Raw genomic sequence first — 20,916 nt, forward strand, 5'->3', positions numbered from 1 at the left:
GCTTCCTATGCACCGGCATGTTAATTGCTTATCAGAGGGAGAAGGGGTGACTCGGTTGGCTGATGGAAATTTCCACGCCTCATCTCTGCGTTCTTCTCCCCTTCTCTCCAGCCCGCCCTGGACTTCCAAAGCTCCCTCTCTGCTAGCGGGGCTGGGTTCCTCCTGCGCACAGAGGCGGGAGCTCAGGGTGTAGGCCTGGAGGGGAGGCCAGAATGCAACCTGAAGAGAAAAATCTGGGTCTTTCCGTCACCCCTTCCCCGTCCCAACCCTGCCCCTCCCTGCCTCCCTCTGGGCACAGAGCTCTGAACTATTTGCCCCCACTCAAAGGATTGTCTTCCTGTCTCATCCTTCCCCCCGTCGTTATTCTTCTTTATTTTTATTTTTTACAAAACAGGAGAAAAGAGTGAATCGGGTTGGGGAAGGTGACACATTTCTCCACAAAGGTACAAAATCACCTAGTAGAAAGGCCATCTCCGTGGCTGCCCTCTCCCGAGTCGAGGCCTTCCCGGCCGGCCCCTCTCCCCAGGTGTCCTGCAGGTCGGGCCGAGTGTTCCCCCAAGGTGGGAAGCAAGGCCTCCTCCGGTCCCTGTCCGGGAGAGGGAAGAGTCAGCAACCGAAACTGTACAAAGAAAGGGACAAGGAGGGACGTCTCCGGTGGCTGGACCTGGGGACACACAGCTGGTAGGGTAGGGGTTGGGGGGGAGTTGTCGAGTCAGAGTCCTTGTCCATGGACCTGTCCCCAGAACCCAGCAGCCCAGCGGTTCCCAGAGGGGTGGGGCCCCAAGCCCCAACAGTCTTGGTGCAGCCTCAGTGATGTGGCTCCGTGGCTCCGTGTCACCCAGTGCCTGGCCTCAGGGACAATGCTGGGAATAGGCCAAGTGTCCCGACTGCTGTGACAACAGGGGTGGCAGTTTCCCCCTTTCCGGGGACCTGGACGGCTTCCTCCCTGGATTCCAGGGCAGTACTCGGGGTGCAGACACCACCCGACCTGAGGGCGTACCCCAACCTCTGACATCCCAGGCGGGAGGGAGAGGCCGTCCCCCTGCCCCCGGCCTGGGGCCGCTGGTGCCGAGGTGGGCCACTAGCCCGGCAGCCAGCAGGAGGACGGCGAGGGCCAGGATGGCTATGGGCCCGGGCCGGTCCCCAAAGGCCCTGTGGCAAGGGGCGGCCTCTGTCGTCCTGGCCCCCACGCAAGCCTGCTGGGTGTGCGCATCAGGGAAGGCCACTTGCACGCAGGCCCAGTACTCGGTGGCCTGCACAAGGCGGGTGATGTTGTAGCTGTGGGTGCCCCGCGGGAGGCGGGCCGAGGCCGTGGGCTCCCGGCCACGGAGGGAGGAGGCGCTGGACCAGCTGAGGTTGGTGGAGACGGTGTTGGCGGGGGGCACCCAGGAGAGCAGGATGTGGTGGGCGTGAACCTCCTGCACCCGCAGCTCCAGCGCCCGGCCCTGCTCGCGGCCCGGCTGCACGGGAGCCCGGCCCACCGCCACGCTGACCGTCTTCGTGTCCGCCCCCACCAGGTTCTGGGCCACGCACGTGTACAAGCCCGCCTCCCCAGCCGTCACCCTCCGCAGCTCCAGGGTCCCCTCGGGGGAGACCCGGAGCCGGCGGCCTGCCCGGGCAGCCGTCAGGCGAACACCTGCAGGTGAGACCCAGTAGATCTCGGGTTCCGGCTCGGCCAGCGCCCGGCAGTGCAGGACCAGGCTCTCGCCGCTGGCCAGCTGGACGCTGGCGGGGAAGCTGCGGGGGGAGATGAGGGGCAGGCAGTGGTCCGTCATCTCCCGGAAGGGCACCTCGCGCACGGGCTGCCGCTGCAGCTCGGGCGGCTCCGCGCACAGGGTGGACTGCGGCTCGATGAAGCGGACCCGGGTGCCCGAGGCGTTGGCCCAGCGGATGACACAGTCACAGCGGATGGGGTTGCCGTGGAGACCCACCTCCTGCAGGTTGGGCAGGGACGCCAGGGTCTGCTGGTGCAAGGCACTGAGCGCGTTGTTGTTGAGCATGAGCGTCTCCATCTGGGGCAGGTGGTGGAAGGCGCGGGGGTGCACGAAGGACAGGCGAGGGTTGTTGGCCACGTCCAGCTTGGTCAGCTCGGGGAGGTTGACCAGGGCCAGCTTGTCGATGGACACCAGCTCGTCCATGTTGTTCAGCCCCAGCTCCTTGAGATGCAGCATGTTGGCGAAGTCCCCGGAGCCCACCCGCTGCAGAGGGTTCTTGTTCAGGTCCAGGAACTTGAGCCCGGGCACCTGCGCCAGCGCCCGCCGGGGCACCCGGACCAGCTGGTTGTCGTAGAAGGACAGGCTCTCCAGGCTCTGCAGCCCCTCCAGTGCGTAGTCAGAGATCTCCCGCAGGCTCATGCCCGCCAGCACCAGGCTCCGCAGGTTGGACAGCGGCCGGAAGTTCATGTCCAGGATGGCGTCCACCTTGTTGCCGCCGATCATGAGGATCTCCAGGCTGGGCAGCGTCTCGAACCAGCGGCTGTCCACGGCGCGCAGCAGGTTGGAGTTGAGGTGCAGCCGCAGCAGGTGGCCGAGGCCGGCGAAGGCGCGGGGGGCGATGCGGTAGAGCTGGTTGTGGTTCAGGTAGAGCTCCTGCAGGCTGGCCAGCCCCGCGAAGCTGTGGTCCTCCAGCCGCGTGAGCTGGTTCTCCTCCAGGTGCAGGCTCAGCAGCTGGCGCAGGGTGCGGACGTCGCAGTCCCGGGCGTCCGCGAAGCTGTTCTGGGACAGGTCGAGCTCCGTGAGGTTGTGCAGGTAGCCGAGCTCGGCCGGCTCCACGCGCGCGATGCTGTTGCTCTGCAGCAGCAGGGTCTGCGTGCCCGCGGGCAGCGCGGGGGGCACGGCCGTCAGGAAGAGGTCGTTGCAGTCTACGGTGGTGGCCTCGCGGTAGGACGAGCGGGGGGTGTACCAGGGCCGGATCTGGCAGGCGCATTGCGGGGGGCAGGGGACCCGCCAGGGCACCACCGGCACGGCGGCCGTGGCACCGGCCACCCAGGCTAGCAGGAAGGGGGCCACGAGCAGCGTCATGGTGGAGCTGCGGGGCCGGGGAGCATCCACGGAGAGTTTGGGGGTCCTTCTGCTGCAAGTGGCTGGAAGCTGACAGCCGGCAGCCCCGCTAGGGCCCGGGGACCCACCCTCGCAGGGCGGTCATTCTCTGAGGGACAGAGTGGGCGTCATTCCTCGCCCTCCTGGGGACAGTGCTCCATCCTTGTCTGCTGAGATGCTGGCTGCTCACTCATCGCCACGTCCCGGGGGTCGCCCTGGAGGAAGAGGTACACAGTTAAGGAGAGGAGAGGACTGCAGTTACCCCAGCTCCCGCGTCTCCTCTGCTTGACTCGGGAGGACGATGTGCTGAGAAGGGTGGACACAGATGGGGCCAGGATCCCGGGTTCACACTTGTGTCCCTTTCCATGACCTGCAGGGGTGGGGGCAGGTGAGGGAAGGAGAGACTGAACCTCAGAAGTTCTGGAGGGTCGGAGTGATAGCACAGCAGGTAGGGCGTTTGCCTCGCATGCAGCCAACCCAGGTTCGATCTCTGGCATCCCATATGGTCCTGCCAGGAGTAATTTCTGAATGCAGAGCCAGGAGTAACCCCTGAGCATTGCCGGGTGTGACCCAAAAGGCAAAAAAAATTCTGGAATGGGGCTGGAGCCATACTACAGCAGGGACGGCGCTTGCCTTGCACCTGGGTGACCTAGGTTCAATCCCTGGCATCCCATATGGTTCCTCAAGCTCTGTCAGAAGTGATTCATGGGCACAGAGCCAGGAGGAAGCCCCAAGAACTGCTGAATATGGCCCCCAACAAACCAAAAACAAATAAGAGAAGTTCCCAGGATGACTCGGGGAAGGTATGAGCGTGTGCACATGTGTGCGTGTGTGCATGCGTGCATGTGTGCATTTTGGTGTGTGTTTTGCACACGTGTGTGTGCATGCATGTATATGCAGGAGAGGAAATGGTGGAGTTATAGTTTTCAGAGGACTTCTGAGCCCAGAGAGAAAGATTCTCCCACTGTTCTTGGATCTCTGGCTGCTCCCCCACTAGGCTTATTGGGAAAATAGAGAACAGGGCGAGAGTTTCCTGGACCCCTGAGGTCTCTAGATGAAGGCAGTGGGGACTGGCCTGCATACAGTGGGCTGGGAGAGGGGGCTAGTCCCCTTGGGGTCTGCAATAGGCCCTCCTGGGTGTGGTGAGGCTGTAGGTGGAAAACCATTGGTTTGCTGTTAGGACTGCCTGTCCATGCACTGCGATGTGGACAGGTGCTGGTGTGCAGGGGTGAGGGCGTGAAGGGCACTGGCCAAGAATCAGGCGGTTTAGGAGAAGTAGGGACCATGGGGTTCAGAGCTTCTTATCCAGCTGCAAGTGCTAGTGAAGTACGCCCCCCTCCAGGCTCCCCAACATGCTGGCTTGCAGTTTGGACCAAGTCTACAAGATCAGCATTAGTATCCTACTTGCAGATGACAAAACTGAGATCTGGGGCATCTAAAGAACGCTTGCCTTGCACACGGCCGACCTGGGTTTGATCTCCGACATCCCATATGGTTCACAGAGCACCGCCAGGAATAATTTTTGAGTGCAGAGCCAGAAGTAACCCCTGAGCATCACTGGGTGTGGTTTCAACCCCCCACCACCCCTCCCGCCACACAGGGCCAGAGAGATGGTCCATGGGGTCAGTTCAGAGAGCGAGGACAGGGGTAAGGCACTTGCTTTGCCTGTGGCTGTTTGGGCTTCTATCCTGGTTCAATCCTGACACTACATATAACCCCCCGGGTACTGCCAGGGGTCACTCCTGAGAAGAGAGCCAGGAGAAACTCCTGACGCCAGCAAAGGTTTCTCTAACCACTTCACGCATCCTCCCCTCCCCTCCCCTGCACCCCGGACACACACACAAAAGAACCCAACACATATGACTGGAAGCAGCAGCAGGCATTTGCCCCCGTCTTCAGAAAAGTCCTCACGGCCCACCGTTCTGCCCCTCGCTCTGACGAGCCTTCCCAGTGGCCCCAGCTGCTGAGCAGGGGGCTGGGTTCTGGTTTTTCGTCCTTGTTCCCAAGGCTGATGCTTCCAGCCAGTGATTGTCCCTTACCCTGTCAGGCAGGTGCCTTTCAACTGGTCCAGGGCAGCTACCTTGTCCTGCTTCTGGGGATGTTGGGTGGGGAGGGACACAGCTGAAGGCACGGGCCCTTTCCTGGGCTCGAGACCACACGCTCCCCTTCCTCCTGTAGCTGGTTCTGACGAAAATGCACCATGGGGGGCAGGGAGGGGGCACAAACACGTGACGCTCAGGGCACACGTGTGCACACCCACACCTGCATGTGACACAGGGTGCACAGGTCCACACATACACACTTGCCTGGCAGCCCACACTGGGGACCTTGGTGATTAAGGACGGGAGGGGCAGTTTCCGGTGGCCTGACAATGGAACCCTCAGATCAGCAGTCAGCCACACCCACCACGCCCTCAAACCTGCCTCCCGATGACTGGCCTGAGGTGGTGGAGTCCCCCCACTGACACCCATGTCCAGCCATGCTCCTGATAGTCTCTGACACCTGGGAGTGGCTTCTCTAAGACAGACCAAAATGAGGCTGTCCTCAGGACAAGGGAGCTGAGCCTGCACACAGAGCCCTCAAGCAGATGGACCTTTAGGGGACAGAGGAGGTCCCTAAAGACATTTGGGGGGGCTGGAGCGATAGCGCAGCACGTAGGGAGTTTGCCTTCTATGCGGGCAACCCAGGTTCGATTCCCAGCATCCCATATGGTCCCCTGAGCACCGCTAGGGGGAATTCTTGAGTGCAGAGCCAAGGGTAACCCCTGTGTATTGCCGGGTGTGACCCAAAAAGCAAAACGAATGAATGAATGAATGAATAAATAAATAAAGGCGCTCGGAAACTGCAGGGCCACTGTGGGCCCGAGGGCGGGGGCACCGTAAGCAATGATGGAGACCTGGGAAGACTCTGGAGAGCTCTGGGGAGGTGCTCAGTGCGCAGGCGCGACTTTGCACAGGACGGGTCGGCTCCGACTCCAGCCTCACGTGGTCTCCCGGGGAAATGGGGTCACCCCTCATTTGCTCACCACCGCCCTGCCCCACCCCAAGCTCAGAGCCAGGAATAGCCCCCAAGCATGGCTGGGTGTAGCCGAAAACCAAAATAAAGGAAGAGGGTCACTATGGAAGGACCCGGAAGGACCCAGGGGAGCCCAGCAGTGGACAGGACGGCAGCTTGTCCCAGGCCTCCAGAGACTGACCCTGCCCTGCTCCAGCCGGTGCCTCTGCTTGGGCTGTTGTGCGTGAGGCCGAGTTCTCGCTGCTGGGACCGGAGTCCAGTGTTGGGGTTCCGCACCCCAGAGGGACAGCACTTGGGTGACAACCCCAGGCTCAGCAAGGCCCAGGCCAGTCCTCCCAATCCCAGCCGAGCCTGTGGCCCCTCCACCCTCCCCACGCAGAGACCAGCCAGCCGCCTCCAGCACTGCATGGAAAGCAGCTTGTCCCTGAGCCGCTCTCTCCGGGGTGAGGCGGAGTCCAGAACCCGCACTCGGTCCCGACCAGATTTCAAGCTCCGTGCGGCAGGGCCCGCGGCGTGCATGCTTCGTGCATGCTTCGTGCCTCGCCCCGCACGGCATGTAAGCGTGCAGAGGTGCTGGCGAGTGGATCCCCAGAGTGAGCCGTGCTCTTCCCCTCAGCCCTGGCTGGGGCAGGCAGGGGCGGGGCGGGCTTCTCCGTCTCATTCTGCAGCTGGGCAGTCCAGGCTCCGGATTAGTGGTTGTGGAGGTTGCACAGTTTCTGTGTGGGGGAGCAGGACTCGAACCCATGCCCTAAGCTCCAGGTCCTGCTGCTGCCTGAAGGCCCTGCCCTTGGGGATGGAGCTCAACCGCTCAGCACTGCAGATGCCTCCGAGAGGACCCCGTCCTCCCTCCCTCCCCTCCTCTCCTGGATGGCATCTCTTGACTCCGGGTAAGAGTGATCTCTATGGGGGCGAGGGAGATGGTCAGGCTCTGGGCAGCGCACATGCAGGAGTCCCAGGTTCGATTCTCGGCACCTCATGGTCTGGGAGCAGCTCCAGCACTGCTGAGTGTGACCCCCAAACCAAAAACCAAGAGAGAGGGACCCCCTCTGGTGACTGCATGAGAAAGACTCCTGCCACACCAGTGCGACTGGGCCAGGAGCCAGGGGACAAAAGACCGGCAGGCTGCACACAGACCCAGCCTGGCTTCTTTTTAATATCATTTTTAAATTTGGGGATCACTCCTGGTGATGCTCAGGGCTTACTCCTGGGTCTGTGCTCAGGAATCACTCCTGGCAGGGCTCAGGGACATATGGGATGTTGGGGATTGAACCCGGTTGGCAACAGGCAAGGCAAGCGCCCTTACCCGCTGGCCTCTCTTCTTGGCCCTGACCCAGCCTGCCTTCTGGACACACATTTGTGTTATAGGAACCCTGCTGCCAGCCGTGTTCAGGACCATCAGGCTACACCTGGCCACGAGGTGTGGGAGCTGCAACCGGACACATGCTGTACCGGTCAGCCTCACCCCTGACCCTCACTCGCCTTCCGACTGGACCGGGCACTGCGGGGGGCACCACTCTCCAACCCTGGGCTCCGGTGACATGAGAACCATCGGTCAGTCAGGGCAGTGAGTGGCCCTGTTCAGAGCCAAGCTTTCTTTTGCTCTGCGGCCACACCTGCTGATGCTCAGGGGTTACTCCGGGCTCTGCACTCAGGAATTACTCCTGGTGGTGCTCGGGGGACTATGTGGGATGTCGGGGATCGAACCCACATCGAAGCTGTTCAAGATAAGCGCCCTGCCCGATGTACTATCCCCCTGGTCCCCGGAGCCAAGCTTTCTTCTAGAAAAAGTCAACTCTGTCAAGCCAGACTGACCCAGCTCCTCCAGGGAGCTGCACTGGATTTAGCAGAAAGAATCGAGTGTTTCCCTACATTCCTTATTAAACAAAGACCCTGAGAAAATCTTCAAGTTTTTGTCTTTTTCTGAGGAGGAGGGGAACAGCTGGCAGTGTCAGGGGCTTATTCTTAGCTCTGTGTTCAGGGCTCACTCCTGGTCGCATAAGTGGTCCTGGGAATCAAATCTGGGCTTGCCACATGCAAGGGGAGCACCTTCCCCACTGTACGACTATCTCAACAACCCCCCGTTTGAGAAGCTGCAGGCAGGAGCCTGTGCTGGGGTGCTCCCCCTTCCTCCTCTGCCCGGCCCCACTCAGCAGCTCCTCCACTGCTGGGGGGGATGTGATCCCTCCCTCCCCTCCCTGCAGCTGACCCCCCAGGCCGGAGTGGGGGGGACAGAATGCCACGGTGATGGATTACCTGGCATTGGCTGCCTTGGTGCCAGGTCCCCCTGAGCTGTGGAGACAGATGGGCCACATAATTGAGTGCAGCGTTGATAAACTCCGGCCTCAGCGGCGGCAGATAAATGCAGGTGGGAGGGGCAGCGGTGGGGGCCACCCTCCAATGGCCCTGCTGTCCTCTAGTTCCTCCCAGGAGTGCCCAGGGCCACTCACTCCCACCTATCCTTTAGTGCCAGATCTCAGAGCTGGAGGAGACTTAGCATTTATCTAGTCTTCCAGAGTCTGAATTCTATAAATAACTTATGCCAAGGGGGTTATGGGGGAAGCAGGGGGCTGTGTGATCACAGTTGGCACCAGATCCACTGTTCGCTGTGACCTTGGGCCCGGTGGGTGACCTGCCCTCCTGCCTGCCTGGAACTTGGGTCGGTACCCAGCTCTTACGATATGATATGTGTGAGTGTGTGTGTGTGTGTGTGTGTGTGTGTGTGTGTGTGTGTGTGTGTGTATTGGGGGAGATGGGCGGCTGGGCATCAGCACCGGAAATGCCCTGCTACTTCCCTTCCTCTGCCCTTCACAGCTGCCTCTCCTTCCGACTTCACACCTCTGCCTCACCTCTACGAAACTTTGTACTACTGTAACAGAATGTGTGTATGGGAGAGGGGTCCACAACTCCACACATTTCTGCATCAGCAGGAGGGGCACCACCCGGATCAAGGGATTTGTCTTTCCAGTGCTCCAGAAGGTTCCTAGGTGTTTCCCACTCAAAACCCAGCCTCCCATCTGGCTGGGCTTGTAGCACCATCCGTCAGCCTCACCCTTGGAACCAGAACCCTTCTCTATTGTAATGGGGCATGACAAGTCTTTGGGAGCGGTTGACTCTGGTATCTGGCACTCCTGAACTTCAGGGCTGGCATCTCCTGCTTTCATTTCCTGTGCTCCTCCGGGGGCTAGAGCTTCCCAGAGTCTCCTGCCTGATCTGATCTCTTCTCCAGTAGAAGGGAAGAAAAGTTCTATTCCTGCTCCTATAGATCCGTCTCTGGACTATTACCGGAATCCTGCCCGCCCAAGGCAGGGCAAGAGTGGCTGCAAAGGCTGGGCCCCCATTCACTTCTTTTTTGTTTGTTTGTTTGTTTGTTTGTTTGTGGCTATATCTGCCGGTGCTCAAGGATCATTCCTGGTGGGGCTCAGGGGGTCATATGTGGTGCCAGGGATTGGATCTGAATTAGCTGCAAGCGCCCAACTCACTGCACTATTGCTAGGATACATTTTTTGTTTGTTATTTTGGAGGGTTAATCAGTTTAACCCTGATTATGGCTCCAGGGTGGGCTGGAGCGATAGCACAGCAGTTGGGCTTTTGCCTTTCATGCGGCCGACCCGAGTTGGATTCCTCCGCCCCTCTCACAAAGCCCGGCAAGCTACCGAGAGTATCGAGCCCGCTCGGCAGAGCCTGGCAAACTACTTGTGCGTATTGGATATGCCAAAAACAGTAACAACAAGTCTCTCAATGAGAGATGTTACTGATGCCCGTTCGAACAAATCGATGAGCAACGGGATGACAGTGACTGACAGTGATTTTGGAGGGTCCCACTGGGTTGTGCTCAGAGTTTGCTCCTGGTTCTGCATCAGGAATCATTCCTGGCAGGCTCAGAAACCATATGGGGCAGGGAGGAGGGGGGGAGGGTGAGGTGGGGCAGAGATCAAGTCGGTGGCGGGTGGGACCACATGCAAGGTAGAAGCCCTACCCGCTGTACTATTGCTCCCCATTCCCAGATCCGCTTTTAACGATGCATGGAACCCTCCCCCCTACTCCCCCGGCTGTCTCAGAGGTTCTTCATGCTCAGCTTGCCCCAAACCTTCCTCATGCTTCTGGGGTGGGTCTCCAAGTCTCAGCTGTTCTGGCCCGGCCTGGAAGCCTCCTCCATCTGACCTCCTACATGGCCGTGCCCAGAGCCCTCACAACTCCTCCTTTGTCTTTACCTTCCCTACAGTCGCCTCTGTGGTGGCCCCCAGGAGCCCCCCCACCACTCCTCAGTGCTCTTTACTTCTGCCAAACCGGGCTTGAGCTCTGCTTCCACACCTCGGGTCTCTTCTCTGCCCCCAAACCCTCCTCCAGCCTGAAGCCTCAAACAGCCCCCCCACCCAGGCCCCGTCAGCATGCAAGCCTCCCAGGGCGGCTCCTGGTTCCCTCTGAGAGCTGTGTTCCCTCCCCACAGCCCCCGACCCCCTGCACAGGCCTCCAGTGGCAGCAGGTGGAGGGAGCAACTGGCGCAGAGGACAGGTGGCCACTGATGGTGGCCTCTCTCTCGGTCCGCCGTCGGCACCCCACCCCCACTCCCAGGGCTGGGTGCGGCCCTGCCCCGTGCTGAGAACTGCAGCCTGTCCTGGGTCATGAAGACAATTAAACGTGGGTCCATGCTCTTCACCGGCCACTCGGGGCAGGGACTGCTCGTGTGCGGGCAGCTGGCCCCGGTCCGGTCCGTCTCTGGGGCGGCTGCTTCCCCTCTGCTCCTCACACACTCCGGGGGCAGGAGGGAAACAAGTGTGCGTTTTTCTTCACGTGGCCGCCGCCCGACATGCGTGGGGACCCTCCCAGGACCCTGGGTAAGGCCAGCGCCTGCTCTTGTTGGTAGAGGGGAGCACAGGAGGCCCCATCTCAGAGGGAAACGGGACGGCGCGGAGGGGACGAGCCAGAGCTCAGAGCCCCAGAGAAGAGCTCAGAGCCCTCCCCGCGAGTGCGAAAGGCACCTTTGGGTGCGTGGCAGCGCTCTGAGGGGCTGGGGAGCAGCCTGCAATACCCCTGCCAGACCAGGAGTGCCGCTTCCAGCCCCGGCGCCCGCGTGTCCCAGGGTCCTGGCCCCGGAGCTGAGTTCCAGGGTCTTAGGGAACCAAGAAACGGGTTTTTTTGTGGTGCTCCTCCCGCCCTGCCTTGTGCTCCCCTCACCTTGGCAAGGGCTCCCGAGCAGGAGGGAAGTGGCTCTGCCCTCCCCTCTCCTGGCTGGCCCAGCCACTCCCCGGGCACACCCTTAGAAGGGCGTCTTCATGGGGTTTCTTTTTTTATTTTTTCTTTTTGGGTCACATCCAGTGATGCACAGGGATTACTCCTGGCTCTGCACTCAGGAATCACTCCTGGCGGTGCTCGGGAGACCATATGGGATGCTGGGATTCGAACCCGGATTGACCATGTGCGAGGCAAATGCCCTACCCGCTGTGCTATTGCTCCAGCCCCTTCATGGGGTTTCTTAACAGGGCAGGGCAGGCGGGTAAAGCCATTTCCATCTGGCTGCACCAGCAAAGGCTGCAGGGGGGTGGGGTGGGAGGGCAGGCAGGTGTTTGCAGGCCTCTGCCACCCTCAGTTAGGGAAACTCTGACCCTCCATCACGAGCTGTCTGTCTGTCCATCGCATTGCACCACGCGTCCCTCAGGAAGGAGCTAAGCTCCTCCAATGGCCTGGCCATGGTGGCGAAACATCTGTGCAAGGGCGGAGAAAGGTGGCGGAGGGAAAGAAAGATCAGTCTGGCAGGGCAGAGCTGGGCAGAGCCGTGCAGGGCAGGGCAGGGTGAGGGGAGCAAGGGGCTGCTCATTTGGAAGCAGAGGAGTCCAGCTCGGGGCCTGGCCCTTCTGCCTCTTTCCTCATATCTGGGAGAGGACGAGGAGAGGAGAACTCCTCTCAGAGCTTCCTTTGTGGCCCCCTGTTCCCTGGGACCGAGGTCCTTCCTCTGGCTCAGGCTCCTCCTGACACCACGTGACCCCAGGTGTCCCTCACCCTCTGCAGCCCCCCGCAGACTAAGGTGGGTGCTGGCTGGATCCTGCTGGCCCTGTGTCCCCTCCTGGTCCTCCCTGTCCACCCAGAACAGAGCCTCGAGTGGGGCCAGGGAGGGGTGCGTGGGGAGGAGGGGCTGCCTCTGTAGGAAAAGGGGTCTGGGGCACCTGGCACTTGGCGTGTCCTCTCCCCTTGGACCTGCCCCATCTGTCTGAGGCCCAGTCCTGGGCTGAGCCCACCAGAGCCATGCCAGCCCCAGACCACATGAGCCCTGACCCATAGCCATGGAGCCGTCCCCCCTCCCCCCCACACCTCCTCCCTAGCTGGGCACCCCCTACAAAACCAGTCCCCCATTTGCTGCTCCATCTTCAGGCACTCCATGGTGCTCAGCAGCTTCACAGCCTGTGGTCACTCTGGGGACAGCCGGCCAGAAGCTATTCAGGGATGGGGGGAGAGGTAGCAGGGAGGAGGAGGGGGTCTCTCGGAGTATCTGGTGCAGAGGGAGGGACCCCAGAATGTATTGGGAATATCCAGGTGGAGGAGATTGGGGGGTGATGTTGGGGGCCCGGGGACTGAGGAGAAAGGCAGGCAGAGAGAACCCGAGCCAGTTAAGCCCGGAGAAGGGCCGGACTCCGTCTAACGGAAAAGGAAAATGAAATCAGAATGAAAATTGATGAGGCGGAGAGAGGGGAGACTGTCTCATCAGCAGGTTTGCCAGAAGAGGGGAGAAAAATCACAGGAAGGAGCCGGGCTCACGCGTGGGGGTCCCGCCTCGCCCCCTCGCAGCTGCCTGGGCCCCAGTGGGTGGGTCCGAGACCCTGCTGGCCCGCATGAGGACAAGGACAGCAGGGGGGGTGGCCTCTCAGGTCTCTCACTGCCTCAGGCCTGGCCCTGCCACTGCTCCCTGTCCCTGGGGGCCTTCCCCACGCAGTCCCAGACAAGGCCTGGCCCGTGGCTCCATCCCTCTCCACCCCTGTCCACCCCATCTCAGAAGCCCCAGGGAAGCCATGGACAGGGCCCGGGAGGGTGGGCGAGGACACGGACAGACCCGGGTGCTGGTTCCGGTTTGGGGGCAGACTGCAGGTTCTGGGCTCCTTTTGGAGGGGATCAGCCTGACCGGTGGGGTAACACTGTGGACGCACACACCCGGCACTCCCTGGTTGCCCCCTCCCTGCGTGGGGAGGAAGATTCTCGGGGCGCCGCAGGACATAAGACCTCGAAGGCAGGTGTCAGTCAGGTGATGCCGACTCTCTCCATGGCCCTCTGGCCCGGGCTGGAATTCCGTGAGCCCGGAACAGCATCCGCTAAGGGCGCTGGTAACGCCCGAGACTGTTGACTTGCTCCTGTCGCCCCGAGGACATCCCGCAAGGGGTCCTCACCCGCAGCTCTGCCATAAAAAAAAACAACCAGGAGCATGAAGAGGCCAGAGCGTATGCTGGTGCCGTGAGTGCTAGGATGTGAGAAAAACACCCTGCTCCACCCAAGCTTATCCTCGGGGTCCCAGGGCTCAGCCTGGAGCTGTGGTTCTCAGGCGTCAGCCCACAGAAGGTTCCTTCTATAGCCACTCCTCACAGACAGTGCTTTTCAACTGGGGCCCCTGGCGTAAGGAAGGGGGGCAAAAAGGTAGGAGGACACCCAGAGAACATCACTGGGCGGGCCACCCAAGTCAGTGGACTTGATGGCATGCAGGTTATACTTCTACAGAGTTGTTGGGGGACTGGAGAGATAGCACAATGGGGAGGGCATTTGCCTTGCGCGCGGCCGACCCGTGTTCGATTCCCAGCATCCCATATGGTCCCCTGAGCACCGCCAGGGGTGATTCCTGAGTGCAGAGCCAGGAGTGACCCCTGTGCATCAATGGGTGTGACCCAAAAAGAAAAAAAATCACGACAGAGTTGATGGAGGAGAATTCCCAGGGGGAGTGTCAGAACAAGGGGCCCGGTAGATGCCCAGTAGAGGAAGGCAATTGGCGCGAAATGGGGCCAATATACACCGAACCCAAGAAACGAGTGGGTCTCCTTAGATCACGTCCTTAGGGATGTGACGAAGTCACAAGGTGAAGAGCTGGAGCCCGGGTGTTCTGAGCACAGGCTGAGGCGGGCCTGCTCTGGCCGCATGGCTGTGAGGGCCTGGGGCAGCGGCCCTGGAAACACTGGTGCATCCCACTGCCCAGTGCGGGCAGAGCCTCCCTCGCAGGACCCAGGGACCAGCACCCCATTCCCACTGGAAGGCAGGTGCCAGGAGCATGTGGCAAGCGTCACGGTGCCAGGTCTGGAAGACACCGCGCTTCCAAGACTACTTGCCAAGAGGGAGAGCGTTGCTCGGTCAGTGGGCCCCCTTCGTTGACCGGGGGTGGGGTGCTCCCAAGCACTGTTCAGTGGACCCAAGGGCCACTGGAGGTGATTCTTGACCAACCAGGCTGACGGTTCTACGTGAGAGCTGTCAGAGTGATGCTGGGGGCCCCAGGGCCAGCCTCAGTGCTCAGGGCCCCTGGGGCTCCACGCGACACTCAGGGGAGTGGTCCTGTCTGTGAATGCGTGCAGGGTGTGGGCCGAGTCTGCTGTGGCTGCCGTGGCTCCCAACAGCGTCCTGATTGCCAGCTACAGCCCTAGGCACACTGTGAGCAGCTGCCTACTGCCCCACTCAGCGGGGAGCATCACACACTCAGGCTTGGTTACGCCTGGTGTCAAAATATGTGCTCTTGGGGCTGGAGCAATAGCACAGCGGATAGGGCATTTGCCTTGCATGTGGCCGACCCGGGTTCGATTTCCAGCATCCCATATGGTCCCCTGAGCACCACCAGGGGTAATTCCTGAGTGCAGAGCCAGGAGTGACCCCTGTGCATCGCCAGGTGTGACCCAAAAAGCAAAAAAAAAAAAAAATTGTGCTCTGAACTCTGACCCCACGGCCCAGTCACCCTCAGTCCAGAAGGGAAGGAAATGAGAGATTTTAGCCAACTCTGTATTCAAACTCCCCTAGGCCCGGGCCAACCCAGGGGAAAGAAACTGGCCAGGCCGACGCCAAACTGCGCTCCAAGGGAAGGCCCTTTCCTCCCTGGCAGAGGTGCCCTCCCTTCCCGAGGCAGCACACCCAGGGGACCAGAGACTCCCGTGCCCCCAGCCTGGTAGATGGAAACGCTTCCATCCGTGATCAATAACAGGCATCACTCAGCGACTGCGGCAAGTACAAAGGAGTGTAGGTTAAATCAATATTTAGAAGCTTCAAAATTAAACTAATTAAGAGCAAGTCTTAATGATTTTTTACTATCGGGGAATAAAAGAAAGACAAAAAGCCCGCCTATATTTCATGATTCTCTCTGGGCACTGATCGTAATTAGAGAAGAATTGCACATACGAATTCTCCCAGACCCACTCTCTGCATTGCAGGGGTGGGGAGTCCTCATGCAGGGGAGCAGAAGATGGTGGGGGTGGGAGAAGGTGAGCGGCTTCTCGTGGGGTCCCTGGGCAGGCCGGGGAGACCACTGGGCTGGGGATTGAATTGTGTCTCCAGAAGGTCTATTCAAATCCTAACCCCCAAGGGCCTATGAATGGGGCCCGACTTTGGAAATGGGTCTCGGCAGAAATAAAGGTGGCCCTAGTCCCATCCTGTGTCCTTAAGAGGAGAGGACAGTGTGGACAGAGAGGCTCAGGGAAAATCCCAGGTGACTGGGATTGAACCGAGGACGGAAGACCTGCACCAAAGCAGGAAGAGCTACGACATCGCCAGTTCTCGGAGAGAGCTCGGCCTGCAGATACCCGCAGAGCTGACCTCCCGCCCCCAGAAGTGAGGCGATGCTTTTCTGTGGTTTTAAACCACTGGCTTGCAGGGCTTTGGTACGCCCGTCCTAGGGACCAAATGCAGGGACACTGTGTCAGGTTCCTTCTTGCCACTTACTGGGCAAGCCTGCAAGTTACTTAGCCTCTGTGAGCCTCAGTCTCCTCCTCCGGAAAGGGGGGAGGAGGCCTTCCATCTTTGGGACAGAGAGAAAGCATAGAGGGAAACCTCGCTGTGGAACATGCCTTAGGAGCTTAGAGGCTACTCAGATATCGCCAAAGTGACTCGGGTACCACCGAGGTTACCTGGGTACTGCTGAGGCTCCTTGACACCACCAAGGCTACTCAGGTGCCACCAAGGCTACTCAGGTACCACCGAGGCTACTTGGGTACCGCTGAGGCTGCTCGGGTACCGCTGAGACTACTTGGATACCGCGAAGGTGACTCGGGTACCGCCAAAGCTTTGTGCTGTACAGACTCTGTGAGGATTCTCAGGAGCCATTGTCTAAATGGGCAGAATTTCTCTAACACCTGAGAAGTTCTAACTCCCGAGGGGGCAGGGGGCCAGGGGAACAAAGTCTCAGAGCGGGCTCCCTCTCTCTCAACCCGAGCTCCACTCTGGGCGGACCTCCCAGGCCCATAGGGTTGCTGCTCTGCTCCCCTGGAGGCGTTAGACCCATGAGTGAGTCTAGGGCTGAGTCCCGGGCAGTGCCCCCGCCCACCACAGCCATAGCAGTTCTTCCCTGTGCAAAGTTTGGCCTCGCTGGCAGAGCATTTTCAGCAAGGGTGAGATCCTTTCTGAGGAAAACCAGAGGGCAAATGCTATTGCTCCGGCCCCCCTAAATCCATTTGTATTTAAACATCTGGGATCCCATCTAAACATCTGCTGCCAAGAAGAGCTAGAAGAAAGCGCTTTAGAGCCTGCTGTACGTTTGAGAATAAACTTTAAAAATAAACAAGCAAAGGGAAAAAGAAAACCAGAAACAAAGCCATAGTTCAGGGCTGGGAAGGTGGCTCGTGGGGGAGTGCCTACCTTACATGCATGAGACCTGGGTTCTGTGTCTGGTTCGACAAGCACAAAATGAAACAAAAAATGAGGGCACACGCTGTTTCTCTTCATTATCATGACTGAGGTCATTTCTACCTTGGTTGCGAGGTCAGAGTAAACCCAGTTTAAAATGCTGCCAACATGTGCTCTTCCCCAGAGTGTCTGGTCTATGCTGGATTCTGTACCATCTGGAATTAAAGCAACTCATTTGAAAGAAATAAACAACCCCCCTCCACCCCGCCCCCCCCAAGCATCCCTCCTGCTTCAGATCAATGAAATCCTTCTCTAGGGGGAAGAAAGCTCAGGGGTGGTACCGAATGAAAAAAAAAAAACACCCCAGGGTTTCTTTATATGCAAATTTTATATCAAAGGGAAAACAACCCTGAACAAAAATTGAACTCGATAGTTGTTGATGATAAAATCCTATTGATGCTTGCAATTTACTTTGAAATGCACACAAAACAGTATAGATTGGCGGGTAGATGGAGAGAGAGATGATAGAGCAAGTTAGTAAAAGGCGAGGTGGAGCATCTAGTCAGTGGGAAGACCATGGAGTCCCTTCGCCTTCCCTGTGTATGTGGAATTTTTTTTTTTTTTTTGCTTTTTGGGTCACACCCGGCAGTGCACAGGGGTCACTCCTGGCTCATGCACTCAGGAATCACCCCTGGTGGTGCTCAGGGGACCATATGGGATGCTGGGATTTGAACCCGGGTCGGCCGAGTGCAAGGCAAACGCCCCACCCGCTGTGCTATCACTCCAGCCCCAGTATGTGGAATTTTTCATGATCAAGTATTAGGAAGGAAAACATCTCCGACTGGCTTTAGGGTGGAGCCAGGACTAGGAACCCCTGCAGAGGAAGGAAAATTCCCAATGAATGGGCTTCCCTTTCTCTCGCTGCGTCGGGGAGTGCGGCTCCTTCCCACCCAGGCGATCTCGTCCAGGCTGAGGCAGCAGTCACAGCCGTGACGGGGTGAGGAAGAATATTTGTGCCTATGGAGAGGTGGGGACGCTGTCTGCCGTGGCAGGAGCCAGTGGCCGGGGTTGCCCAGTCCCCAGGCTCTCGGGGCTGCCCTGAGTCTAGGGCTGAGTCCCGGGCAGTGCCCCCGCCCACCACAGCCATAGCAGTTCTTCCCTGTGCAAAGTTTGGCCTCGCTGGCAGAGCATTTTCAGCAAGGGTGAGATCCTTTCTGAGGAAAACCAGAGGGCAGAGATGGCTCTATGTAAGACTGAGGGTGTGTGTGTGAGAGAGCGTGTAATAGAGTGTATGAGAGAGTATGAGTGTGTATGAGTGTGAGTATAAGTGTTTTAGGAGTGTATGTGAGTCTGTGGGTGAGTGTATTAGTCTTGTGAGAGTGTCTCTGTGTGTGAATGTGTGTATGTGTGAGAGTGTGTGTGAACATGTGTGTGAGAGAGTGTATAGGTGAACGCATGAGAACTTGTGTAAGTGTTGTATATGTGTGCGAGACAATGTGTGTGAGAATATGTGTGAGTGTGTATCCGTGTCAGAGGCTGTGAGAGTGTGAGTGTGCTGAGTGTGTGTGTAAGTGTGGATGCGCAAGTGTGTGAGTGTGAGAGTGCGTGTGTGAGAGCATATGTGAGTGTGTGTATGTGTGAGAGAGCATATGCGAAAGTGTGTGTATGTGAGAGGGCGTGTGTCAGTGTGTGAGTGTTAAGAGTGTGTGAGTGTGTGAAAGACTGTATGTGAGCCTGTGTGAGTGTGTGTCAGTGTGAGAATGTGTGTTTTGGAGAGTGTGTGAGAGTGTGTGCAAGTGTGTAAGTGTATGAGTGTGTGAGAATGTGTGTATATGTGAGAACAAGCAAGCGTGTGTGTGAGTGTGTGTGTGTGTGTGAGAGAGAGAGAGAGAGGGGAGAGAGAGAGAGGGAGAGCTCTCGAGAGCGTGTGTGAGTGTGTGTGTGAGAGAGAGAGGAGAGAGAGGGAGAGAGAGCTCTCTCAAGCGTGTGTGAGTGTGTGTGTGAGAGAGAGAGAGAGGAGAGAGAGGGAGAGAGAGCTCTCTCAAGCGTGTGTGAGTGTGTGTGTGAGAGAGAGAGAGAGGAGAGAGAGAGAGGGAGAGAGAGCTCTCTCAAGCGTGTGTGAGTGTGTGTGTGTGTGAGAGAGAGAGAGAGGGAGAGAGAGCTCTCTCGAGCGTGTGTGTGAGAGTGTGTGTGTGAGAGAGAGAGAGAGGAGAGAGAGAGAGGGAGAGAGACCTCTCGCGAGTGTGTGTGTGAGTGTGTGTGTGTGAGAGAGAGAGAGGAGAGAGAGAGGGAGAGAGAGCTCTCGCGAGTGTGTGTGTGAGTGTGTGTGTGTGAGAGAGAGAGAGAGGAGAGAGAGAGAGGGAGAGAGAGCTCTTGCGAGCGTGTGTGAGAGTGTGTGTGTGAGAGAGAGAGAGGAGAGAGAGAGGGAGAGAGAGCTCTCTCGAGTGTGTGTGTGAGTGTGTGTGTGTGTGAGAGAGAGAGAGGGAGAGAGAGGGAGAGAGAGCTCTTTCGAGCGTGTGTGTGAGTGTGTGTGTGTGAGAGAGAGAGAGAGGGGAGAGAGAGAGGGAGAGAGAGCTCTCTCGAGCGTGTGTGAGTGTGTGTGTGTGTGTGTGAGAGAGAGAGAGAGGGAGAGAGAGCTCTCTCGAGCGTGTGTGAGTGTGTGTGTGTGTGTGTGAGAGAGAGAGGGAGAGAGAGAGGGAGAGAGAGCTCTCTCGAGCGTGTGTGAGTGTGTGTGTGTGAGAGAGAGAGAGAGGGAGAGAGAGAGGGAGAGAGAGCTCTCACGAGCGTGTGTGGTGGAGGACACTGCGGGCACAGGCCGACTCCGGCTCATCTGTATGCGCCCCCGCGCTGCCTTGCCCTGCCGGCAGTGCCATGGCAACACCGTGCTCTTTAAACACAGGAGTTTGTGCTGCCATCGCAAAGCAGCATTAGGCAATTTAATTAAGGAGCTGGCAGCAGACAAACTTTGTGAGTTAAAGGCATTTTATTAAATCCCATTGTATTATGCAGCTCGGTTCCCCCAGGAGCCGTGAGGTGGGGGAGGACAGAGAGAGTTTGCTGTGGTTTTCTTTTCTCTGCCTTCCCCGGCCTCCCTTTTGCTTCATGCAAGCGTTCACCGAGCATAGGGGGACCCCGACCGTGATGCCCTCCGGCCCCTGCCTGAATGCCAGGCCGTGGCAAAGGTCTGTGGCAGCGGTGTGGATTCCAGGATCCCCAACGTGGGTTCCCGTTTTCTGTTCACGGTGTCCTTACATGCACATTCTGCAGAGCCAGGCTCAACCCCAGCTCAGGCCTCAAGTGCTCACCACCTCAGGTTCATGGACCGGCTCTGGGCTTCCTAATTCCCCACATCATCTCATCACTTCTTCTCACCTCCGAGTCAGAATATTCCCATTTTACAGACCAAGCTGTTGGGGCCAAATGGTATTAAGTAACTTGCCCACCATCTTTTAGTTTTGTTTTGTTTGGGGGCCACACCCAGTGATGCTCAGGGGTTACACCTGGCTCTGCACTCAGGAATCACTCCTGGGGGTACTCGGAGGACCGTGGGAGATGCTGGGGATGGAATCAGGGTTGGCTGTGTGCAAGGCAGGCAGCTTCCCCGTTGTACTGTCGCTCTAGCCCCGCCCCTCATCTTTTACTAGGAGGGCTCCGATGCAGGTGGCACCGGGCTAATCATGGCAGCCTCTGTGCTCACTATAGCTTCCTGCTCCCGCCTATTGTCCCTGCAGGAGGGGGCGGCCCAGGGGACGTCCCGATCAGGCAAACAATCTTGAGGGTGGAGCTAGGGGGTCTCCAGGACTCTGGAGCTCACCCCAACACCTCCAGAGCTCGCTCCATGCTCAGAAGGCCCAGCCTCTCCTCCTGGACCCCCCACAGGGAGCACCTGGCTGGTGGGCCTTAAGGAAGCCCACCCTCGGCCGCCCAAGGGACCACTGCAGGGGGCTATGCTGGGGAGGGGCTTCACAGGAAAAGTGGGGCTGCAGCCAGATGGCTATGACTCACCACAGAGCACTTTAGGGCCGCAGACACCCCCACCCCCAGCCAGTGAGGTGGGCTGGGCTTTGCCTCATGG

At 58.9% G+C, this 20,916-nt stretch overlaps 1 protein-coding gene across 1 annotated transcript in view; it reads right to left on the reverse strand.

Annotated features, from left to right (window-relative positions):
- Positions 1-353: 353 nt before the first annotated feature.
- The window catches only part of LRRN2 (leucine rich repeat neuronal 2), a 58,516-nt gene continuing 37,953 nt past the window's right edge, over positions 354-20,916 (reverse strand). Inside the window, exon 2 of the mRNA XM_055144956.1 lies at positions 354-3,253. Within this exon, the coding sequence (XP_055000931.1) occupies positions 852-3,020 (2,169 nt within the window). The 5' untranslated portion in view covers positions 3,021-3,253 and the 3' untranslated portion in view covers positions 354-851. The remainder of the gene's footprint in view (positions 3,254-20,916) is intronic.

This window comes from Sorex araneus, chromosome 7 (genome assembly GCF_027595985.1).
Source record: "Sorex araneus isolate mSorAra2 chromosome 7, mSorAra2.pri, whole genome shotgun sequence".
In the NCBI taxonomy this organism is placed as follows: domain Eukaryota; kingdom Metazoa; phylum Chordata; class Mammalia; order Eulipotyphla; family Soricidae; genus Sorex; species Sorex araneus.